This window comes from Stegostoma tigrinum, chromosome 12, assembly GCF_030684315.1.
Source record: "Stegostoma tigrinum isolate sSteTig4 chromosome 12, sSteTig4.hap1, whole genome shotgun sequence".
Lineage (NCBI taxonomy): Eukaryota > Metazoa > Chordata > Chondrichthyes > Orectolobiformes > Stegostomatidae > Stegostoma > Stegostoma tigrinum.
This window is the reverse complement of record NC_081365.1, coordinates 19,917,189-19,935,892: the sequence shown is the minus strand read 5'-3', so window position 1 is coordinate 19,935,892 and position 18,704 is coordinate 19,917,189. Positions and strand designations below refer to the sequence as shown.

The 18,704-nt window shown below is 41.1% G+C and overlaps 1 protein-coding gene across 1 annotated transcript in view; it reads left to right on the top strand.

Annotated features, from left to right (window-relative positions):
• si:dkey-229b18.3 (uncharacterized) overlaps positions 1-16,378 on the top strand; it is a 42,885-nt gene extending 26,507 nt beyond the window's left edge. Inside the window, exons 6-7 of the mRNA XM_059650169.1 lie at positions 1,666-1,790; positions 12,932-16,378. Coding sequence (XP_059506152.1) covers positions 1,666-1,790; positions 12,932-12,938 — 132 coding nt within the window. The 3' untranslated portion in view covers positions 12,939-16,378. The remainder of the gene's footprint in view (positions 1-1,665; positions 1,791-12,931) is intronic.
• Positions 16,379-18,704: the final 2,326 nt, after the last annotated feature.

Genomic DNA, 18,704 nt, shown 5'->3' with positions numbered 1-18,704 from the left:
GGTTGTGGTGGGGGCGGGGTGTGAGGGATGTGTTGCGGGAGACGTGGTCAAGGGCGTTCTTGACCACTGTGGGGGGAAAGTTGCGGTTCTTGAAGAACTTGGACACCTGGGATGTGCGGGAGTGGAATGCCTCATCGTGGGAGCAGATGCGGTGGAATTGGCAATAGGGGATGGAATTTTTGCAGGAGGGTGGGTGGGAGGAGGTGTATTCTAGGTAGCTGTGGGAATCGGTGAGCTTGCAGTGGACATCAGTTACAAGCTAGTTGCCTGAGATGGAGACCGAGAGGTCCAGGAAGGTGAGGGATGTGCTGGAGATGGCCCAGGTGAACTGAAGGTTGGGGTGGAAGGTGTTGGTGAAGTGGATGAACTGTTGGAGTTCCTCTGGAGAGCAAGAGGCGGCGCCAATACAGCCATCAATGTAATGGAGGAAGAGGTGGGGTTTGGGGCCTGTGTAGGTGCGGTAGAGGGACTGTTCCACGTAACCTACAAAGAGGCAGGCATAGCTGGGGCCCATGCGGGTGCCCGTGGCCACCCCCTTAGTCTGTAGGAAGTGGGAGGAATCGAAAGAGAAGTTGTTGAGGGTGAGGACGAGTTCAGCTAGGCGGATGAGGGTGTCGGTGGAGGGGGACTGGTCGGGCCTGCGGGACAGGAAGAAGCGGAGGGCCTTGAGGCCATCTGCATGTGGAATACAGGTGTATAGGGACTGGACGTCCATGGTGAAGATGAGGTGTTGGGGGCCAGGGCCCATGGTGAAAATGAGGTGTCGGGGGCCAGGAACGACATGCTGAGGAACAAGTTATTCAGGGAACAGCATGTGGTAAGATAGAATTGGGCTGGAGGGATGGGATAGGTAGTTCATGAGCTGTACTTGATAAAATATGGTGAGAAATCTAGTTGTGCCTGAATCCGCCCCCAAAAAAAAACTTGACGGACCTCACACTTATCTGAAATGCATTAAAATTTAGCCATAATTTATTGCAACAGTTCACTATGGTATAACACAAATACTCTTCCATTTAAAGCAGCCAAGGGAGAAGGGAAACTTGACCTGTGGGACTCAATTTCAATGTTGTTCCCAGTATAATTTAAAAATAGTTCAGAAGTTTATTCAAAAATTGGAGGTTTTGGAAATAAGAACAGGACAATGATGTAAGTGAATGCAGACAACTTTTTAAAGAATGCAATTGTGCTAATGTAATGATTACTTAATAGATGGGATGGCTTTGTAATTTTAAGCTGATATTTAGAGTATTAGAACAAATAAAACAATGGTCAAAATAGAATTAATACAAATGCTCTTTTTATAAAAAGTTGTAGACCATTTTTTTAACATGCAGTTGTATCTTCATTTGTTTGTTTCTTTAAAGTTTAGTTTGCCTTTAATTCTTACATCATACAAGTGTCACTAATTTTTCTAATCAGATGAATACCCAGTTCATTCAAATTGATATAGTTCTATCACACTGCTTTCCATGCGCTGAATCAAATTGTATTTCATTGTTGTTTGTTATATCAGATACCTATGTAATAGACTTGACCTTTGTCATTTACTGTGCACCAGTGGGCCTGATTGTCTTAAGTCACATCTGAGCATAAGTCTTGTTTTTTTTCTATTTCTCCAACAAATTTCTGAAAGGGTAACCTATGGAAAATGTTTGTTTTTAGTTGTGTGATAAATCGTTCTTTCGCCAGAAGAACGTCCAAGTTCATCTTCGCTGTCACAATGAGAAGCTGTACAGATGTAGACAATGTATGACAGAATCAAAGAAATCAAAGTCATTTCATGCCAAGTAAGTGCTCTTGCTAATACTGCTCGCTATTTCCCTGGCTATAGTTGCAGAATGTGATGAAATCACAATGACCTTCGTCCACAAAAGGGTAGTACCATTGTGTAAATGTATAATATGGAATTACAAGGCTTTCTACCTCATGTTTTTCTGACATGCTCAGTATTTTCTATTATCTGCCTGTAATAAAGACAGCCCCCAGAACACTACCTCTTTGTTTGAACAAAAAAAATTAGATTTATAGAATGCTTGCAGCACAAAAACCTGTTTGACTCTTGTACACGTGCCAGATCCAAATGAGCCAGGCCATCCTCCCTGCCCTTTCCTTGTAGCCCAGCAAACTTAATGCTTATCAAATTACCTTTTTAAAAGTACAGTGGACTTCTGCCTCCACCATCCTATCCGGGAGTACTTTCCAAATTCTAACTACTACATGAAACAGTTCTTCCTCATGCTACTATTGGTTCACCATCTCATGATTTTCAATCCCCTAATACTTGATTTTTCGGAGCAGTTTGTCAATTTCTACTACTACCAGACCCAGAGTAGTTCATTTAAGAGTAACAGAAGAGCTTGCAGCATGCGATATACAAAGGGTAAGTAATGCACAACCAGTAACTGAGATTTGAGCACAGTTGTAAACGACAGACAATTAAACAACCAATGGGAGGGGAAGAACTTGAAAATATACCGGCCCTTGGTTGAGGTGAAGCTTAGCATGTAATTGCAAAAACTAAGGTTAATTTGTTACCAACTTCAGACAGAAGAGGAGAGCAGGTGATCCATCTTGATCTCCTCCTGAAGTCTTCAGAATCAAAGATGCTAGTTTCCAGCCACGTCCGCTTATTCCACATGGTCGTTAGATACTGTACAAGGTATGGGCCCTGATAAAACCCTGGTAATAGTGCTCTAGAACTAGATGCAACACGAGCCATTTTGTTCCAGCATAGCTATACACAAGCTTCTAACTGGCAATGAGGACAAATGCCCAAGTAGGTCCTGTCCAAAAAGTAGGACGAATCCAACCCAGCCAATTACTTCTCAACCAGCCTTCTGTTAATCATGAGCAGTGATGAAACAATCAGAAGTAACACAACACCAGGTTATAGTGCAATAGGTTTTTTGAAAACACAAATGTCTTCACCTGATGAAGGAGTAACACTCTGAAAGCTTGCGATTTCAAATAAACTTGTTAGACTACACCATGGTGTCATGTGACTTCTGACTTTGTCCAACACCAGCACCTTCACACCTTGATGAAGGAGGTCAGTGACAGTGATGTCAAGCAGCACTTCCACAATAATGTGCTCACTGATGCTCAGTTTGGGTTTTGCCAGGCCACTTAATTCTTTGTAAGCTTGATCCAAACATCAGTAAAAGGACTGACTTTCAGAGGCGAGTTGTAAGCGACTGTTGTTGATATTGTGCAGCGCAAGCAAAACTTAAATCATTGGAAATAAATAGAATAGTCCCTGCTAGCTGGAGTCAAACCTAGCACAAAGGAAAATGGTGATAATGGGAACTGCAGATGCTGGAGAATCCAAGATAATAAAGTGTGAAGCTGGATGAAAACAGCAGGCCAAGCAGCATCTCAGGAGCACAAAAGCTGACGTTTCGGGCCTAGACCCTTCATCAGAGAGGGGGCTGGGGTGAGGGTTCTGGAATAAATAGGGAGAGAGGGGGAGGCGGACCAAAGATGGAGAGAAAAGAAGATAGGTGGAGAGGAGAGTATATGTGGGGAGGTAGGGAGGGGATAGGTCAGTCCAGGGAAGACGGACAGGTCAAGGAGGTGGGATGAGGTTAGTAGGTAGGAAATAGAGGTGCGGCTTGGGGTGGGAGGAAAGGATGGATTAGAAGAAGAACAGGTTAGGGAGGCAGAGACAGGCTGGGCTGGTTTTGGGATGCAGTGGGGGGAGGGGAAGAGCTGGGCTGGTTATGTGGTGCAGTGGGGGGAGGGGACGAACTGGGCTGGTTTTGGGATGCAGTGGGGGAAGGGGAGATTTTGAAGCTTGTGAAGTCCACATTGATACCATTGGGCTGCAGGGTTCCCAAGCGGAATATGAGTTGCTGTTCCTGTAACCTTCGGGTGGCATCATTGTAGCACTGCAGGAGGCCCATGTCATCTAAGGAATGGGAGGGCGAGTTGAAATGGTTCGCGACTAGGAGGTGCACTTGTTTATTGCGAACCGAGCGGAGATGTTCTGCAAAGCAGTCGCCAAGCCTCCGCTTGGTTTCCCCAATGTAGAGGAAGCCACACCGGGTACAATGGATACAGTATACCACATTGGCAGATGTGCAGGTGAACCTCTGCTTAATATGGAAAGTCATCTTGGGGCGTGGGATAGGGGTGAGGGAGGAGGTGTGGGGGCAAGCGTAGCATTTCCTGTGGTTGCAGGGGAAGGTGCCGGGTGTGGTGGGGATGGAGGGCAGTGTGGAGCAAACAAGGGAGTCACGGACAGAGTGGTCTCTCCGGAAAGCAGACAAGGGTGGGGATGGAAAAATATCTTGGGTGGTGGGGTCGGTTTGTCGATGGCAGAAGTGTCGGAGGATGATGCGTTGTATCCGGAGGTTGGTGGAGTGGTGTGTGAGAACGAGGGGGATCCTCTTTGGGTCGTTGTGGCGGGGGCAGGGTTGAGGGATGTGTTGCGGGATATGTGGGAGACGCGGTCAAGAGCGTTTTCGACCACTGTGGGGGGAAAGTTGCGGTCCTTGAAGAACTTGGACATTTGGGATGTGCGGGAGTGGAATGCCTCATCGAGGGAGCAGATGCGGTGGAGGCGGAGGAATTGGCAATAGGGGATGGAATTTTTGCAGGAGGGTGGATGGGAGGAGGTGTCTTCTAGGTAGCTGTGGGAGTCGGTGAGCTTGCAGTGGACATCAGTTACAAGCTGGTTGCTTGAGCTGGAGACTGAGAAGTCCAGGAAGGTGAGGGATGTGCTGGAGATGGCCCAGGTGAACTGAAGGTTGGGGTGGAAGGTGTTGGTGAAGTGGGTGAACTGTTCGAGCTCCTCTGGGGAGCAAGAGGCAGCGCTAATACAGTCATCAATGTAATGGAGGAAGAGGTGGGGTTTGGGGCCTGTGTAGGTGCGGAAGAGGGACTGTTCCACGTAACCTACAAAGAGGCAGGCATAGCTGGGGCCCATGCGGGTGCCCATGGCCACCCCCTTAGTCTGTAGGAAGTGGGAGGAGTCAAAAGAGAAGTTGTTGAGGGTGAGGACGAGTTCGGCTAGGTGGATGAGGGTGTCGGTGGAGGGGGACTGGTCGGGCCTGCAGGACAGGAAGAAGCGTTGGGCCTGCAGCCCAATGGTATCAATGTGGACTTCACAAGCTTCAAAATCTCCACTGCATCCCAAAACCAGTCCAGTCTGTCTCTGCCTCCCTAACCTGTTCTTCCTCTCACCCATCCCTTCCTCCCACCCCAAGCCGCACCTCTATTTCCTACCTACTAACCTCATCCCACCTCCTTGACCTGTCCGTCTTCCCTGGACTGACCTATCCCCTCCCTACCTCCCGACATATACTCTCCTCTCCACCTATCTTCTTTTCTCTCCATCTTCGGTCCGCCTCCCCCTCTCTCCCTATTTATTCCAGAACCCTCACCCCATCCCCCTCTCTGATGAAGGATCTAGGCCCGAAATGTCAGCTTTTGTGCTCCTGAGATGCTGCTTGTCCTGCTGTGTTCATCCAGCTTCACACTTTATTATCTTACAAAGAAAAATTGTAATGGTTGTTGAAGAACAAAGTCTTCAGTTAGTTATGGCCATTTCGTGTGCCCAGTTATCTTCAGTTGCTTCATCAGTAACATTCCATCCATCATTAGGTCAGAAGAGAGGGTGTGCACTGATTGTACAATTTTCAGCTCCATTTGTGACTTTTCAATACTGAAGCAAGACCCAGGCAACAACTCAAACTTAGGGTGATGAGGGGAAGTAACATTTATGCTGTAAGAAGTACCAAGCACTGGCTCTCTCCAAATTACAGAATCTAAACTTCATCTCTTCTCAATCAGCGACATCACCATTGCTGAACTTACCCACTGTCAATGTCTTTAGGCTTACCTTTGCTCAGAAACTGAACTTGAGCAACCATCTAAGTACCGAGACAAAAATAGTTCAGAGGCTGGAAATTCAGCAATAGATAATTCTGTATCCCTCTTCTCAAAACTAGCCTTCCTTCTGTAAGGCAGACACCATGAGTGTGACAGTGTACTTCTTTTGTTTAGACTGCATGTTTGCAGCTGCCACAGCACTGAAGAAACTTGACATCATCTACAAGAAAACAGCCTGTTTGATTAACACCCCATTGACCTCACAATAACAGCAGTGTGTACCATCTTCATTGTGCACTACAGTAACTCACGAAGGCTTTTTTGATGGCATTGATGGATCAGAGCATCAGAAAGAAGTGAATGCCATTACCCGCAAGTTGCTATCTCAGCTATACAATATTCTGACTTGGACCTTCACTGTTGCTGGGCCAAAATCTTAACTCCTGAAACTGCCTTCCTATTCACCACCTTGTATTCATTCATTGGGATATGTTGACTGGGCCACCTTTTATAGACCGTTCCTAGTTGCCTTTGAGAAGATGGTGGTGGGCTCCCACCTTGAACTTGTCAAATACAGTCCATTTCATATCAGTACAACCTTAGTAAAAGGAGGTTGTTTCAGAATTTTTACGAAGTATTTCTGAAAGAATGTTGATATGTTTCAAAGTCAGGTTGATGAGTGGTTAATCAGTGATGATGATGTAAACTTACAGGTAGTGATGTTCCCATTTATGTGCTGCCATTCTCCTTCTGGATAGTGATGGTTTAGACCCTTGGTAAATTTCTGCAGTGCATCTTGTGGATGATACACACTGCTGCCACTGGGTTCAGTGGTGGAGGGAGTGAATGCTTGTGCATTTGGTGTCAATTAAGTGGACTGGTCTGTCCTAGCTGGTGTCGAGCTTCTTGTGTTGGAGCTATACTGTCAGAAGTATTCCATCACACGCCTGATTATGCTTTGGAAAAGGTCATAGAGTCATTCAGAGATACAGCATAGAAACAGGCCCCTCAGTCCAAATCGTCCGTGCTGACTAGATATCCTAAAATAAGTCCAGTCCCATTTGCCAGCATTTGGCCCATATCCCTCTAAACCCTTCCTATTCATTTACCCATCCAGTTGCCTTTTGGATGTTATAATTGTACCAGCATCCACCATTTCCTGTGGCACTTCATTCCATACACGTACCACCTTCTGCGTGAAAATGTTGCCCTTAGTTCCCTTTTAAATCTTTGCCCCTCACCCTAAACCTATGCCCTCTAGTTTTGGACTCCCCTACCATGGAGTAAAGACCTTGCTTATTTACCCTGTCTATGCCCCTCATGATTTTATAAAACTCTATAAGGTCACCCCTCAGTCTCCAAAACTCTAGGGAAAATAGCCCCAGTCTATTCAGCCTCTCCTTATAATTCTAACCCAGGCAACATCCTTGTAAATCCTTTCTGAATCCTTTCAGGTTTTACAATATCCTCTAGTAGGGAGACCAAAATTGCATGCAGTATTCCGATAGTGGCCTAGCCAATGTCCTGTACAGCTGCAACATGATGCCCCAACTCCTATATTCACTGCACTGACCCATAAAGGCAAGCATTCCGGACCCCACCTTCACTATCCTGTCTACCTCTGACTCCACTTTCAGGGAGGTATGAATGCTGTGGTGAATAGGTTTTGGGGATTCAGGAGGTAAGATACTCAGCACGATTCCGACCTCTTACCTTTGCTATAACTACAGTATTTATATGATTAGCCCAGTTCCATATCTAGCCTATGGTAACTCCAGCGATGTTGACAGCAGGGAATTCAGTGAGGGTAATACTATGGGTCAGTGGTGAGATACTCCATAGTTGGAGATGGCCATTGTCTGGTATTTATGTGCCATGAATATTACTTGCCATTTGCCAGCCAAATCCTGGGTACTGTCCAGGTCTTGCTGCATTTAGACTGACACTGTGTAAATATTTGAGGAGCTGCAAATGATGCTGAACAATTCGCAGTCTCCAGCAAACATGCCCACTTCTGTCCTAATGATAGAGGGAGAAGATCATTCATGAATCAGTTGAAAATGGCTGGGCCTTGTGCACTACCATGAGAAAGTCCTACAAAGATGCATTGGAGTTGAGAAGACTGATTTCTAACAACTACAACTATTCTCCTTTGTGCAAGCTAAGTAGTTTTGCTAGGGTCCCTCGATGTCACATTCTGTCAAATGCAACCTTCATTTCAAGGGTAATCACTTTCACCTCACAGTTGGAATTCAGTTTTTGTCTCCATGTTTGAACCAATGCTGTAACAAGGTAAGAAGCTCTGATGCTGCCGGAACCCATACAGTGTCAATGAGCATGTTACTGCGAAGCTGTATTGATGGACCTCTTTTTATCACTTCAGTGATAATTGAGAGCAGACTGATGAGGTGGAGATTAACTGAATTTAATTTGCTCTGCTTGTCCAGAGGACGTATCTGGGCACTTTCCACATTAGTCAAGTCGTTGCCGGTACTCTAACTGTACTGGAAAAGTTTGGCAAAATGCATTTCTAGAATGTTCTCTTATTGTTCTTAATATCATATAGAGTGAATCAAATTGGCTGAAGATGAGTGTTTGTGATACTGGGATCCTCCAGATAAGCTTGAGATCCAGTTGGCACTTGCAGCTGAAGATTGTCACTGATGTGATCTGTGATGGTCACTCCTATCATTGCTGTCGTGGACAGATGCATCTGTGGCCTGTAGACTGGGGAGGATGGGGCTCAAGTGTTTTTCCACCTTCTTGGTTCCTCCTTCATCTGCCATAAAACTCAGTCTAGCAACAGTGTCCTTTTGGATCTGCTCAGTTAGTAGTGATGCTATTGTGTCACTTGTGGTAATGGATCTTGAGGTCCCTCAACTATCCTGACATTCTGTGCTTTTCCCACCCTCCATTGTTCCTCCAAAGTTGGTCAGCTCAGAGGAGAACATGTCCTGAGCAACAGAATGGTGATATTTGATAATCAGCAAGAAGATTCTTTGCCCACATTTATCTTTTATGCTATGAAACTATGTAGTCTGGAGACGATCTTGATGACTGCTTGGATACACCCTGCTGTGATCAATGTGCTGTCACCCCTGCTCATCTGTCCTGCTAGTTGTACTGGACACACCAAGAGATAGTAATGTCTGTAAGGTAAGATTCCATTAGTGTGACTTGTCAGTCTGTGCTAAGTTGTTTATAAGACATGTTTTGGCACTGGTCCCTCACAGGTTTGTAAAAAAGACTTTGCAGTGTCAACAGGGCGGAGATTGCCATTGTCATTTCCAGTACCAGGTTGCTGAGAGGTAGTCCATCGGGTTTGATAATTTGAATGATTTCAATCAAAGATGTCCCAAGTTTTCTTTTCATTTAATGTCCATTCTTCCTTCCAAAATATATAATTTAACCGTATGCTGCATTAAGCTTCATCTGCCACTTGTTCATCTGTTCTACTAATTGGCATATGTCCACTTGAAATCTGTCACAATCCTTTTGTCACGTGCCAAATTTTGAATTTGTGCTAACATCCGTGATTCTACAGTACGTTGATTGTATACTTAGAAAAGCAGTGCTTCTATTACTAACCCCTAAGATGCTCTTCCTAACTCCGGATTGAAAGATAACCTTTTATTACCATCCTCTGTTTCCAGCCACTGGTTGTATTCATGCTGCCAATTTTCCATTTATTCCATGGGCTTAGACTTTGCTGGCATCTCTTAGATGTCACTTTATCAGACGTCATTAGAAGTCCATATCTTCTGTAACTGTTACATTACATCTCTCTCCCCTTGCTGTTACTTCATCCAATAAAACTCAATCGAGTTAGTTAAATATGTTTACATGTGCGTGGGAACTAGGTTATGTTAAGATTTCCATGGGGGAGCCAAAAACTGAAACAACCAAACTCACTGAATGACCCTAACTGAACGAATAGCAAACATTTCATTTTCTGTTGATGGAATTTTAACATGAATCAGAACAAATGTGTGAATTAACAGGGAAATTATACTTTGAATAAGAGCTAAATTTTGCTTTAAATGGTCAATATGACAAAGATATACATTTTTTTTCATTCACTGGGTGTGGCTGTTACTTGCTAGGCCATTGTTTATTGTCTATGAGATGAAGATGTGCTGCCACTTTAAAGAACTCCAGTCCAGGCAGGATTCATACACCCATTCTGCTGTTCCAAAATTTTAACCTGGTAGCATTGAAGGAATGGTTATACTGAAGATGGTAGGTGCTCTGAAGGAACTTGCAGGTGTTCCCATATATCTGCTGTCCTTATCCTTCTATGTGATAGAAGTCTTGGGTTTAGAAGATACTTTGGAGAAAGTTGTGAGTTTTTGTAGTACGTCTTACAGATGGCATACTGTCACTGTTATGTTTCTGATGGAGGAAGTGAATGTTTAAGGTGTGCAGTAGGGGGTGCCAATCAAGCAGAATGGTGTTGACCACCTTGAATGTGGTTGAAGCTGCAATCATCCAGGCAAGTGGAGAATATTCCATCGTATTCCTGTCTTGACTTGTAGATGGTGGACAGTTGGAGGTCTGGAGAGGAGTTATATCTTATCTAACCCAACTGTATTCTCATCACTCCTCACAGAAATGTAGACCTTGTGTAGCTACACAATTCCATAATATACTGTTCTTTATTCACAGACAGTAGGTCAGTGATTCTTACCTTTTGAGTTTCCATGTTTATGACTATGGTCAGCAAGGCACATTCTCAGATTCTTCTCTGTCTGGTCACAACAATCTTGTCCATGTGGTTTTCTGGAGTTGCTTTTCAACCTATTCCTTTTCAAATAATTCCTGGTTTTCCCCCTTTGGAGAATATATCCAGCTCACACTATAGATCCAAGAGCTGCGTTTCCCTTTTCTGCCCAGCTGGAATGCTGACAGCTTCCTGAGAGTGACTTTCTAACAATTGACTTTTCACAATCCAATTCCTCTGTTCGTACCCTTCTTTGGCTACAGCTTCCCATAGTGTTTTCCACCACATGGCTTATTTCTCAATTTTCTTCCTGTTCATTTTCCTTCTAGTTTCCAGAATAAATGGATAAAAAGTGTTTCTTATTCAGGAAAATTATACTTCATTCTTCTGCAATGGATGCAAACTTTTAAGTTATTCTTGAAACTTTAACTAGTAAAGAAATTGTACATTTTTTTCTTACCCATGCTTCCAAGTCCAAATGTGTTGCAGCATGGTGTTGAGTACAGTAATGGGTACATCAGAGCCGCACATTTTGTTGTTTCCAAGAAAAAAAGTATTAATGCTCAGGTTTATCAAACATGTCAGACTGGATTTTCTGATGGCTATGCAGCCGTTGCAATCATTATCCTAGTGTAAATGTGAGCTGCACGTGGTGACTGCATAATCCTCATCTTAGATTCCAAATAAATTTCCTGGGATGTTGAAGATTCTGCTGGGCAAGCCCCCTGCACTTGGCATCCCTCAAAAAAAATTAAATCTGTGAAGTTAGAGGGTTCTGATGAAACTAAGTACATAGTCTATCTCCTAAATAACTAATCACCTGATCCCATAAACCTCCAAACTACACGTTACTCAGACCCCTGACACTCAACTTCTCTTATTAAGAACATAAGAACTAGGAGCAGAAATAGGCCAACTGGCCCCTTGAGCGTACCCCGCCATTTAATAAGATCAGGGCTGATCTTTTTAGATTCAGCTCCCATTTCTCCGCCCACACTCCCTCCATCCCAACATAGTGTTTCCACCAGTTCTGTCCTATTGCCTCAAATACCTAGACAATCATGAGTCGTTACAAATTCTTTCTCTGTTTGTCTTTTCTGTTGCCAAACACAATCTTCTCCTCACTTCAACCACGGTTGCATCCACACCCCGTCTCTGGGATGGAAATCAAAATTTTGCATAGGTACAACTGTATTCTGTGCTGAGTTTGAAAACTAGAAATTTGTTGAAATATGAACATTATTTAGTGGTGTTCAGTGGTTTCAACCATGTACTTGCTGATGTAACTATTGCTACAATGAGCCAAAAGTACAAAACACTAATGTTTTGTAGAGAATTGGAGATAATTATTGCAAAATATTTTGGGAAACTGAGTGTTTGGTCTATGTTTAAAAGAATGTGGTTACCTAATCAATAAAATGAGAGGTTGGATGAACACAGCAGGCCCAGCAGCATCTCAGGAGTACAAAAGCTGACTTTTCGGGCCTAGACCAAAGGGTCTAGGCCCGAAACGTCAACTTTTGTGCTCCTGAGATGCTGCTGGGCCTGCTGTGTTCATCCAGCCTCTTGTTTTATTGTCTTGGATTCTTCAGCATCTGCAGTTCCCATTATCACTGGTTACCTAATCAGTTGTCTGCACAGCTTCTACTTAGTGTTTGGGGTTGGTTAGCTTAGTTGTCTGGTGATGCAGATTGATCCCAACAGCATGGATTCAACTCCTGCACTGACTGAAGTTACCTGGCAACACAAGACTGATGTTCCTCTACAGTGAAAGTTTAAAAAGTGTGAGGATGATTCAAAGGTTTACTTCATCCTGATACCGAGAAACTAATTGCAGAACTGTAATTAAGCCGAGATGAAGAATTGTATTTTCATGTTGAATGAACTGTTCCATTTACCTTGTGATTGGAAAAGTGCAAATGAAACTTTGTATTTCCAAGCATCACTGGTAGATGGTGCTGTTATTTCAAAAATTCATTGTGGCCTAATTTCCTCCAAACTAAATGATTTAAGCACTGTGGAAATTTGAAATCTTGCTTTCCAAGGATGTTTTAAAATGTTTCATGAAAGGAATTTGTTACAGTTAAAATTGATTCTTATTTAAGAGTAAGGAAGAAAATAATTTCAATACATGAAAACGATGGGCTAATTTTTCTCAGTCTTTAATAATTTATAATATAAATAAGTAGTGAAAACTTTGCTGTGTTTATTAGAAGTTGAATAAACATAGAGATTGTATAAAATTAATTTCCAGATGTAAGTTGAACAAACAAAATCGTCACTGTGCTTGCATTGTTTAAATTGAAATTAAGTGTGTGGATAGTTTATTATGAACGACAATATACTAAGTGTAAATTTGTTTTCCATTTCTTCCAGGCGGTGAGAATTATTGGACCACTGTATGAAGGTGACATAGCGAAAGTTAAGAGCTAGAGACTGATTCATTGGGATGTATTTAAATGAGTTCATTCCACAGTTTGAAAAAACAGGAATTATGAGAAGATGGGCTGAATTTCATACGTACTCTGGTGCTTACATTTCCATGAGTATACAAGATATCTATTGAATCTCTTAGCAACTTAATCATTTCTCAATGAGGAAAACTTTGTTAAGCTAAATACACCCTCTCCCTAGAAAAATTCAAGCCATTTTAAAATTATATACCTTACTCTTAAATGTGCTATTTCTGATTTTTGTCCCAAAACGGAGGTCTCATTTGATTGACCAAATAACTTGACTGCAAGCACTGCAACAAAGTTGCAGGGTAAAAATAATCTGGGATGAGTAAAACTGTGCCTTTGAAATGAATTGTATACAATATAAAAATACAATATAAATATACAATATAAAAATATGGTGGTTACTAAAGCCCCTCAGTGGGTATAAAACAAAAGCATAAATGATATCTATGCACTGGAGCTTGGAAACTAGTAACTTGATAGTTAGAAATTTTATTTGGTGTTGATCTGTGGTTACAGTTATGTACTTGCTGATGTGACCATTACTGCTATTATGAAGCAATTGTGCAAAACACTGTAATGTTTTGTAGATAACTGGAGATGATTACGGTTGTAAATATTACAGAAAAATGTATGTTCAGTCTATATTTAAAAGAACGTGGTTACCCAATCAACTGTCCACACTTAGTTCCTAACTAGTGAACAATCTTATTTCATTCATGCTATAAATTTATATTTATGAATCTAAATGTATAACTGTAGTTTTCACTACTTGAATATTTTTAAGACATGTTCTTTGATGTATATGTGAAACTGTTGCATGTTTTATCTCAAATAGAAGTGTACCAGCTATTTTTAAAGCAACAAACTTTTTGAATTTTTGCAAAAAGGTGCTTACTGTTTTAAGCCTTGAAGAGAAATTTTAAACAGAAAAAGCCAGTTCATGTTTTGGGAAGTTTTTTCATCCAATCAAACCAGTCTAGTGATATCTGATTTAAGTATTTTGAAAGTATATTACCAGCACTCTGCATCTATGCACATGAGTGTGCACTCTCACCCAGTTTCTCATCCACTCAGGTTTTGTTCAGCTGGATGGGTTTTAGAGACAAACAGTGTGAAGATGCAAGACTAAATTTTTGTTGTACTTATTAAATTTTCAATTTCTTGCAATTTTTAATATTTTAATTGAGTTTAATAATCATTGCTTGTCTGAAAAGACTGGAACAATCGTCATCTCAGTGTCTTCTTAACTAACATGTTGAAATGAGTTAGGAAACTTGAGCCATTTTTACTGTGGAATTAGGGTCATTTCTAAATTAAATCTTTGTACCGTGTAATTGAAAACTAGATGCTGAAAATGCTCAGCATATCAGGCCACATCTTTTGAGAAAAATTGACATTTCAGCCCTTGAACGCTGGTGATTTGTCACATTGCCCTTTAAGCGCCAACTCTTTCTACAGGTCCTAGCTGCCTTGCTGAGAATTTTCAAGTAATTTTGTTTTATTTTATATTTTCAACTTCTGCAGTATTTTGAATTTGTACTAAAGTCTTTTCAACATGGTCTCACGATCTAGTTTCCAATCAGTTGTATTCTTTTGAACCATTCACTGTGTGAATTAGTCTAGTTTCAAATTAGACCCCCTCTAAAGTTTCTCTGTTTTCTTTATATGTGCAACATGTAGTCTTATGAAGGTGGAAATGACCATGAATCTATTATTTGAAATTGTATTAACAATTTGCTTAAAAATTGCCACTGTTGAAGTCATCTCAAAATTATACTACACATCCTAGAATTTGTTTACAATGAAAGAAGTCTTACTTTGGCAAGCTATTAGTCACTGCATAGACTGCTTAAGAGGCTACAGTCATTTTTAAGTTTTGAAATCTAATCTGCCAATTACTTTAATTGAGCAAAAGAAAATTTACTAGCACAAGTTACTATATTCGAAACTTTGTTAAATGATAATTTAGGCTAAATTTTATTTGAAGGGAAAGATATCGGAGTACACAAAGGACAATTGCTGAACAATTTGATGTGATTTTGAACATGATAAATATTCCTTCAGTTTATCATGTTTCTTTTCTCCTTTAGTCTCAGGTTCAGAATATTCTATTACAGGGCTCTATATACTTAAAAAAAACACTGCTTAAACTTAAGCCACAGTTTATATTAAAAATGTCCTTCATGTCACTGGTGTGTTCATTGTGCGCACTGGTTTTCACAGGTCTTTCCAGGAGTAATGAGTTAATTTTTCTCGTATGTAGTGATGTGCAACTATGTGGTGACTTGTTCCCTTATGAAAAAAGTGTCTCTTGAACTGTTAAATATTTGCTGTTGGAGATTGAATTTGGTTCCCATTCCAAATATTTTACACTTTCTAGGAATGTACATTTTGTATCAACATTAGCATCTAAAATTTTGTACATAAAAAATTTTAAGGCGTTTTACAGCGTTGAGGATTTTAGGATATAGATTTGAAAACCCCAGTGAAAGATGAGTGAGATGGTTTTTTAATTTTACTATTTTGTAATTTAACTTCTGGCAGGTAGAATCAGACTAGATTTTTAAGTAATGAAACCTTTTAATCTAATAAGGTGCTTGTTACTATGTATGTTTCACAGATTCATGTATGTGATTTTCGCCATTTCTAATAAAGGTATATATAGCACTATATGTGCCTGTTGCACGCACTGTTCAAATGCTGTATGCTGCTTTTCATTAAAACATATAGGAATTTACTTTTCCTTCCACAACATCTGATTATACTTAAGCAATTATATAACAGCTGTAAAAAGATAAAAAAAGGGATGTTAATTTTATAATTTGCTTTACATTTGCCAAATAGAATAAAGCACATTGTAAATACTACAATAATGTGAAGGTAACCACAAAAATAAAGAAAGATTTAATAACTACATATGATTTCTGTGGCTACAGTTTTAGTGAAGTGGAAGTTGCCATATGTTAACAATGTACTTAACCTATTTGTAAACTTAGTTTCCAGATAGAAGATGATCTTTGTTTAGTTGTTTACTTTGCTCTTTTTATGTTGCACACAGAGCCAATAAATATTTTCCTGAGGTAATCTGTTGCTGGTTCTAGTTCAGATGGTAAATTAAGTCTCAGCCACTACGGTCGTCTTTTTATAACTTGTGTTCATTTCTCAAACTCAAATGACTGCCATCCAGATTAATACTATAAATTAGGTTACTGTACTGAAAAATCCAGTACTACTGGATCCTTTGCCATTGCAATAAGCATAAAAAAGCAGCAGGTAGGTCATTATTGGTCTTACAATAGAAATTGCCCACTGGATAAGTAGCTAGGCAAGGCTTTTGTTTCTGGCACCACAGCCATCTCATCTACATACGACTTTCTGAACACTTCATTTTTGTAATTTAGTACATGAGTTTTAATTAGTTACCGCAAAAATTATAAGGTGGGTATGTATGAACCATGAATATGTTTAATACCCATTCTCAACAGGTTTTCCAATTCCCTTGTACGCAAATGTTAAACAATGAGTTGAATGCCAACAGCACTATTAAAATATGAATAATGAATTTTCCATGTGATAAGTTTGTTGTTTTATTGTTAATTCAGAACATAGCTGGTTTGTAACTCCTAAAAGAGGTTTTGAATAGCTTAGTTTCATTATGGTATGAGTAATATATCATGAGTATTGCGTGCAAGTTATTTGTGGATCCTTATAACTAAGACATTTGTATTATGTTTGCAATGTATGCTGAACATCATTTCCATTTTATCAGTGTTTATTTCTTGATAAACTTGCAACATGTGACAATAATACAATGTGAAAAACACAATAAGCAGTAAGTAAATAAAGTAGAGATGCAGGGCCAGGCGATGTGTCACCTATATGATGTGGGAGCTGGTGAATCCCATTCTAGTTTGTAGTGATCATGTCTGTAGCAGGTATTGGTTGCTTGAACTCAGGCTCAGAGTTCACGAGCTGGAGTCTGAGCTTTGATCACTGTGATACATAAGGGAGGGGGAGATGCTGTGTTTGTTCCAGATCCAGGAGGGTGTGACTTTGAGCAATGCATGTAGAGGGCTTCAGGAGGTAGTGCCAAAGGAGCCTTGACCTGTGAGTTTGTCTAACAGGTTTGAGATTCTTGATCCCTGTATGGATGAGAGTGGGGTGTAGGAAGGATGAGCAAACTGACCATAGCACTATGTTACAGGGAGCCATTCAAGAGGGGGGCCTAAAAAGAAATGTAGTTGTAATCAGGGAGAGTTTAGTTGAGAGAATAGACACTGTTGGCTCTGGCCAGAATTGAGAGTCACAAAGGCTGTGTTGCCTGCTGGTGCCTGGGTTCAGGATATCTCATTTAGACTGCAGAGGAACATGGAGTGGGAGAGGAAGTTCTAGTTGTTGTGATCCATATTAGTGCCAAAAATATAGGTAGAAAGCGGTTCTGCTGAGAAATATGAGCAGCTAGGGGCTAAATTTAAAAACCAGAACCAGAAAAGTGGTAACCTCTGGATTAGTAGCTAAACTACTAGCTAACTCGCACAGGGTCAACGAGAGTAATGAGGTAAATATGTAGCTGAAAGATTTGGTGTCAAAGAAATGGTTTCAACTTCATTGGTCATTGGCACCAGTGCTGGGGAGGAGGGAGCAGTTCTAATGTGACAGGCTCCACCTGAATCAAGCTCTGTCTAGAGTCCTGGTGAATTGCATAACCAGTACTGTGGAGAGAGCTTTAAACTAAATGGTTTTGGAGTTGAGGGTCCAGTTGCATTGAAAATTTACAGGAAAAAAAAACTTGAGGCAGAGGGCTCAGCTGAAGTAATAGGTCGGACTACTTAGATGCGCACAGTATAGGAAACAAGGTAAACCAGCTTGTAGTGTAGATTGAAATTGGGAGGTACGATGTTGTGGGTATCATAGACATGGCTGTAGGGGAATCAGGGCTGGGAACTAAGCATAGGTTTGAGGTGAGAGGGGAAAGATTTAAAAAGGACCGAAGGGGCAACAACATTCTCACGCAGAAGGTGGTGCATGTATGGAATGAGCTGCCAGAGTACGTGGTGGAGGCTGGTACAATTATAACATTGAAAAGGCATCTGGATGGGTATTTGAATAGGAAAGGTTTAGATATGGACCAAATGCTAGCAAATGGGGCTAGATCAGATTGGGATGTTTGGTTGGTGCGGACACATTGGACCAAAGCATGTTTCTGCGCTGCATGATTCTATGATACGCCTCCTATCAAATGGACAGGCACAGGGGTTGCCTTGTTAATAAGAAATGAAATCAAATGAAATTGCTAGCAAAAGTGATATGGAGTTGGAAGGTGTAGAACCTGTGTGGGTGGAACTGAAGAACTAACAAGGAGAACGACCCTGGAATTATGTTCAGGCCTCCTACCATGATACTCAATGTGGGGCAGAAAATGAATCAGGAGAAAGAAAAGGCATATAAAGAAGGCACTGTTACAATCATCATGGCACACTTCAATATGCAGGTGGAACAGGAAAAATCAGATTGGTAGCGAATGCAAAGGAAAGGAATCTGGAATGTCTACGAGATTGTTTTTGGAGCAGCTTGTGGTAGAGCCCACTAGGGAACAGGCAGTTCTTCATTTGGTAATCTATAATGTGGTAGACTTGATTAGCAACTTAAGGTGAAGGAATCCCTTGGGGGCAGTGACCATAATATGA